This window comes from Mus caroli, chromosome 13 (genome assembly GCF_900094665.2).
Source record: "Mus caroli chromosome 13, CAROLI_EIJ_v1.1, whole genome shotgun sequence".
Classification (NCBI taxonomy): Eukaryota; Metazoa; Chordata; class Mammalia; order Rodentia; family Muridae; genus Mus; species Mus caroli.
In genome coordinates, this window is record NC_034582.1 from 58,671,172 (window position 1) to 58,677,550 (window position 6,379).

Below are 6,379 nucleotides of genomic sequence, written 5' to 3' on the forward strand. Positions count from 1 at the left end.
CTCCTGCCTCCTGCCTCCTGCCTCCTGCCTCCTGCCTCCTGCCTCCTGCCTCCTGCCTCCTGCCTCCTGCCTCCTGCCTCCTGCCTCCTGCCTCTGCCTCTACCTCCCTAGTGCTGGGATTAAAGGCACGTGCCACCACTGCCCGGCTAAGTTCTACTTCTAATAGGACCCACCTGACTGTTCTGACAGCACCAGTGGCTAGATCCCTGCCTGAATGGATAAACCCTTTAAAACACTGAAGACTTTACCCAAATCTAGGTCTGTTACTTCTGGAGCAGGGGTTGGCAGTTTTCTCTCTGGACACTGGCTGGCTTTCCTTTCCTTTCCTTTCCTTTTTTCTTTCTTTTTTTCTTTTTCTTGGTTTTCTGAGACAGGGTTTCTCTGTGTAGCCTTGGCTGTCCTAGAACTCACTCTGTAGACCAGGCTGGCTTCGAACTCAGAAACCCTCCTGCCTCTGCCTCCCAAGTGCTAGAATTAAAGGCGTGCGCCACCACTGCCTGGCTCTGGTTGGTTTCTAACAAGCACTCTGAACACACTAAATATCTTTCATATTTTTAATGGGGTCTTGCTATGTTGTCCAAACTGTTTTTAACTACATTTTATTTATGGGGAGAGGGAAGACATATTAGAGCATGTGTGGAGGTCGAAGGACAACTTGTGGTAGTTGGTTCTCTTCTTCCACAATGTAGCTCCTGGGGATTGAACTCACATTGTCAGGCATGCACCTTTACCCACTGAGACATCTTGCCCACGCAAGCAGATTGGTTTTAAATGAGGCTCAACTGCCCCTCCCATGTGTGCCTTAGAGGAGCTGAAACAAGTCAGTGCACCACTCTGCTCAGTTGACTGCTTTACACACACAGGCACACACACACACACACACACAGAGGCACACACACACACAGGCACACACACACACATGCACTCACATGCTTTTTCCTATTCCTCTTTTGTGTATCTTGCAAGAAACCAGTTTACCTGAAAGCTACTCATATCTCGGTTAGCCTGTCACTGGACTAAATGATAACAGGCTCTGCCTTCCCTGGGGGGGGGGGGGGAGGACTCAGGGTGAAACTGTCACCAGGTATTGGGTAACAGGTCATATTGGCAGATGTGACGTTTAATTTTTTGGTATTTCTTTTCCTTTGGGACAGTGGTCTTTATCTCTGTTTCCACAGAACCTCACTAACCCCATGGGAGGCAGACACTCTGACCTGCCAGGCCCTGACCTCTGCCTGGAAGCCTAGCCACTGGTGCCAAGACTCTTGAAGGAGTCTTAGGCTCTTCAAAGAAGTTGGGGCCTCTGTATGAAGAAGATTCACCAAGAAAAAAACTTAGACAAGTCTTCACTGATTTTGTTGCTTTAAGCATTTTTCGGCACTTGTTCGTTTCTGTTGAATACTTTCTCCTCATGAAGAGTTGTAAGTTCGCTCTCTAAGTTTGTACTAACTGGTTTCTTCTCTCCCTTGTCTGCAAGATCTTCAATTTTAAGCATCTGTTCCTCGAAATGAAAACAGTATTTTTAAAAAGCCTATTCTGCGTCCCTGGCCTCTTCAGGTCCCCCTGCAAACTGCACTCTATAAATGCCACAGGTGAGGACATGGGCCTCTCTCCTCCTGTGAAATGGGACAGAGTGGTGGAGCAGGGCAAATGCAGGAAAGCAAATGATGGGTCTCCTTAGCGGTGGGAGGTGGGGCATACCAACACACACACAGAGACAGGAGCTAGGGCACTTCTGATCACAGAAAAGCCCTCGGGCATTGGACACTTCTAACAAGACAGAAATGATGAAGTTTAAAGATCCTGAATCTGTTCACACTTGATAACTTAAGATGTTATTCTTAGCAATTCCTCTAAGGATTTTTTTTTTTTTTTTTTGTCACCAAAGCCCGACACGTACCAGGAATGACTCTCTTATACAGCACTCCATCCTTCTCAGGCAAATTATCTTGCTGGAGAAAAGCTTTTCAAAAAGATGCAGTGTTGCTTTTTCAAGACTGGGGAGATGCCGAAACCAGAGGCTGACCACAGAGGACGTGGGTAGAACAATTTTTTCCCTTTGAGCAAGAAATAAGCAGAAGGTTAAACAGAAATAGATTCCTGCAAAAAAGAAAATAAGCCATGTTCAAATGGAAATCACTAATCAAGTGTGTCAAGTTTCTCACCACGGCTTGACAGCAATCAATATTTACGCACCTATTTGCAAAATACTATGTTAGTCACCCGCCTAAGATCTTACATGAATGGAGGCTCCTTCCAAACCTATAAGCACATACATAGTGAATAAAGGGAAAGAGGAAAGTGAGTTGAACAAAAGCCCTGTGATGCCCACAAAGTATGGTCATGAAGTTAAAAATGTTATGTCTAAAATGTTTGAAGGAGTCAAGTACACTAAGACCTACCCTGAATCTATAGCACTAAAGACATTACCTGGCCATCAGAGCCTCCATTTACTATCTATTAAACAATAGTGGCTGGAAGGCTTTGATGTGCTAACACCTATAATGCAGAGCAGAGACTACCCTGTGAATACTCAGTAACTTAAATGCAAATCTCCTGCATCACGGGCCTCATGTTAGAGCCCAACCATGTCATGTAGCTTTATTTCTGCCTTCTGCCTTTTGTGTGCAGTGTAAATGTGTGTGACAGTGTGGTAAAAGTGTGTGTATTTCTGTGCACAAGTGTATGCTGCGGCCACAAGATGGCATGACATCTTTTCCTCTATCATTCTCTACCTTTACTCCTTTGAGGCAGGGTCTCTTCCTGAAACTATAGTGCATGGTTGTTTTTTCTTCCTTTTGGCTAGGCTGGCAGCCAGCTAGCACAGCAATTCTCCTGCCTCCATGTACTCACTTCCTCACCCTCACACACAAACACTCACTGCTGGGGTTACAGGCATGTAGAAGAGAACTCCCAACTTGGAACTTGGGTGAGGGCATGCCTGGGTAGGAGTACTGCTCCGTATGTCACTGGCACCCACGCCTCCTCAATCTTAGTGTAAAGGTACACCCCAGCGTGTGTGGGACAAGCACATAGTCATAAACAGGGACCCCTCTGACTTTCAAAGTCTATCCTAACTCACATGTCACAGTCATCTTATGTGGCCAGCTGGTGTTAGTCATCTATGCTCCCAGGAGCTAATTGTACTCACACACTTCTCTCATCAACTGTAGACATGTTTTTTAAGCCAATCACCTCTCCATCTCTCTGGACACCACACTGATATCTACTGCTTCAATCTAGCTCTGAGGCCAACTACCCATGGTCAGTGCACCCATCAGTTAAAGGCTGATCCACAGAGTATGATTCTTCTGGTTAAAAACACCTTCCCATGATCCTCTCTTCAGGTGTAACAATTTTAAAAGCAGCTCAGAATTCACAACCATCTGTTCATTATAAAAAGAATGGCCAAATGAAAAAGACCTACAAGACACAGTGGGTGATGGGCCTGGAGTTTCTAAGCCCTCTCCAGGTACGCCATTCTCCCATCATCTTTGTATTCATCAACCTGGATGCTCATCAAGCCCCGTGGTTTGGCTGATGCATTATTGGCCACTGGAAAATGCACCCAATTCTGGTAGTCACAAGTCTGGTTGCTCTGGGGCTAGCACATGAAGCTCTCTAGGGGACAACAAGACTCATGCCTTATCCTAAACTTACATATAGCTGAAAAGGGTCTAACATACCAAAGATCCATCCATTACCTCTATCACTCAGGGAATCTCAAAAGCTTTAGAAGCTTGGACAAAGACCACACATATATTTCTTACTCTGTCATAACCTCGAAGCCATGCATCCATTTCCTCTTTAATCTGCTTCAAGCACAGAGAAAGAGACATCTACATGCTGTCATCAGACTCCACAATGTTTTTGAAGCACTGGATTTGGGTTTAGTTCAGAGGACATGACACACTCAGTTTTTAACATGCCATAGATTAATCAAAGAACCTTAGCAGTCCTCCCACCTCTGAAAGATTTCAGGCAATCGGCACCTTGCAGATGCTGGGAAAAGACTCCCAAGGATGAATTTTTTTAAAGAGTTAGGTCCTACATTTAGGTCAAGAAATTAAAAGGTTCCTCTAGGTTATCTAAACCACGAAGGGGAACCACCATGAGTTGTTTAGAGGAAACAGACTGCCCATTTCTGGAAATGTGTGATTGTATTTGGAAACCAAGGCCAAAGATGCCCAGCCCATTATAAAACACAGGAATCCCACTGTGTGCTGTGGTAAGCAGTCAAGAAGCTAAACACAGGGCAAGGATACTTTGGTCAAAGAAAGCTGGGGTTTCTAGAAGGCCACACAACCCATGTGGGAAACTGTTCAAGCTGGGAGGGGTGCAGGGTGTGGAGCCACAATCTGCATGGCTCACTGAGTCAGCCTCCTTTGTGGGCATGTGGCGGAAAGCATCCATGGAAAGGTCCCAGCTGATGAGGCTGCTGGGTTAGCTTGCTGGTCTGAAGCTGTTGGAATTGGACATGCTGAGGACCACCCAGCATTTCTGGACAGTCTGTTCCTTGTGGATTAGTAGACATAACTTTCCAAACCAAATAAACTTTATTAGTTGCTGAGGTAGAACGCTCTAACATAAGAGAAATGAGAGCAAGGGTGGGCGGGCAGACCCTGGGTCCTTGGACACCTCGCCTTGGCTCCTGGCTCATAATGTCTGAAACTGCTATTGGGGTTTACAAAAGATGCCAAAGGCATTCTGCTTTAATCACTGTCCAAGAAGAAAGGCTGGACACAGAGACACCCCTGCAGAAGATTCATACGGAGATGGGCCTTCCCCTGTGCTATGAAGTATGAAAGGAGAGCTGGTAGGAAACCCATTAGAACCCCAAATGACTCAACTAAACTGCAGATGACAATTAATTACTCAACAGTCATGACTAACATGGCAGATTTCTCAGAAAATTCAGACGTACTGGGTAAACTGTGACAGAAGGATTGAAGAAGATAAAAAAATGACTTCTTAATTTTTCATGGTCATTTATGGATGTTTTTCGTCTGTGTATGAGTACGTACCGTGTGTGAAGATGCCAACAGGGGCCAGAAGAGGACACCAGATCCCCTGGACTGGGCTGCAGTTATATAGTTGTGAACTTCCCAACATGGATGCTGGGAACTAAAACTCAGGTTCGCTGAAAGAGTACTTGTGTGCTCTTAGCTCTTGCCAGCTCGCCAGTTCCTGACCTCAGATTTTAACCATGAAAATTATGCTTCAATGTTTCACTTTGTTTATTTGGTTGGTTGGTTTTATACCAGATAGGGTCTGGTATAGCCCAGGTTGGCCTTCATTTCTGGCAATCCTCCTGTGTCAATCTCCTGAGTGCTGGGATACAAATGTGAGCTACCACATATAATTCTTGTTTTGACTTGTTTTTTTAAAGATTTGTTTGTTTGTTTGTTTATATGAGTACACTGTAGCTGTCTTCAGACACACCAGAAGAGGGCATCAGATCCCATTACAGAAGGTTATGAGCCACCATGTGGTTGCTGGGAAGTGAACTCAGGACCTCTAGAAGAGCAGTCTATGCTCTTAACTGCTGAGCCATCTCTCCAGCCCTTGTTTTAACCTTTTTTTTAAAAAAAACATTAAACAACTTAGTCTTCTCTGGATGATCTGCTTTCATAGAAAATGATGCATTTATTGTTTATAAATGTTAAGAGTTATACATGGAAAATGGAAATACTCTACCAGGTCCTCTTTTGAACCTTGTCATTTCCCAAGGGCAATGATACAATAGGACGCCTGAGAGGAAGGAAAACACCCAGGTGATAGCCAAGATTTCAAAACAAAGCAATGGCTAGCAAGTCAAGAGAAGGCTAAGATGTTGTGCACACGGAGCTGACAGCAAGCGCTGCTGGACCAGAGTGAGACTGAACAGACAGAAAGTCAGGTGTGCTCATGTAACATGCAAATACGGTAGCCCACACACTTGCTGGGGTCTTTACCCAGATAACATGGTGTATCTCTACAGAGACCAAATCACGTTTAGAGTTTATATGGAAGATAAAACAAGCAACACACCCCCACATGTACTCACACATACATACATACAAACATGCATACACGCACCCATACACAACAATTTAAACTACAAAGAAATAGAAATGAGAAGGAGCCAGCCTTATTTTATTATATATATCAGACTCTACTACTAAAAACTGTTACCAGAGTATGAATACCTAATAAGTTAGAATAGAAAGTAGCAAGGCAGGTCCATCTGAATTTAGAAGCTGGGCACGGGCTGAGAGAACTCCTAGGCTATATGGGCTGGCATATTTCACCACACCAGAGATGGCCAAATGCTCTCCAACCTGAAACTGGAGCAAGATAACCTATCATTTTAACAACGACTTTGCAAAACCAACCTTCA

At 44.6% G+C, this 6,379-nt stretch overlaps 1 protein-coding gene across 4 annotated transcripts in view; it reads right to left on the reverse strand.

Moving 5' to 3' along the window:
* Fancc (FA complementation group C) overlaps positions 1 to 6,379 on the reverse strand; it is a 119,926-nt gene that overhangs the window by 26,937 nt on the left and 86,610 nt on the right. For all 4 annotated transcript variants that reach the window (XM_029468271.1, XM_029468274.1, XM_029468272.1 and 1 more), the window contains exon 8: positions 1,901 to 2,057. In XM_029468271.1, the coding sequence (XP_029324131.1) occupies positions 1,901 to 2,057 (157 nt within the window). The remainder of the gene's footprint in view (positions 1 to 1,900; positions 2,058 to 6,379) is intronic.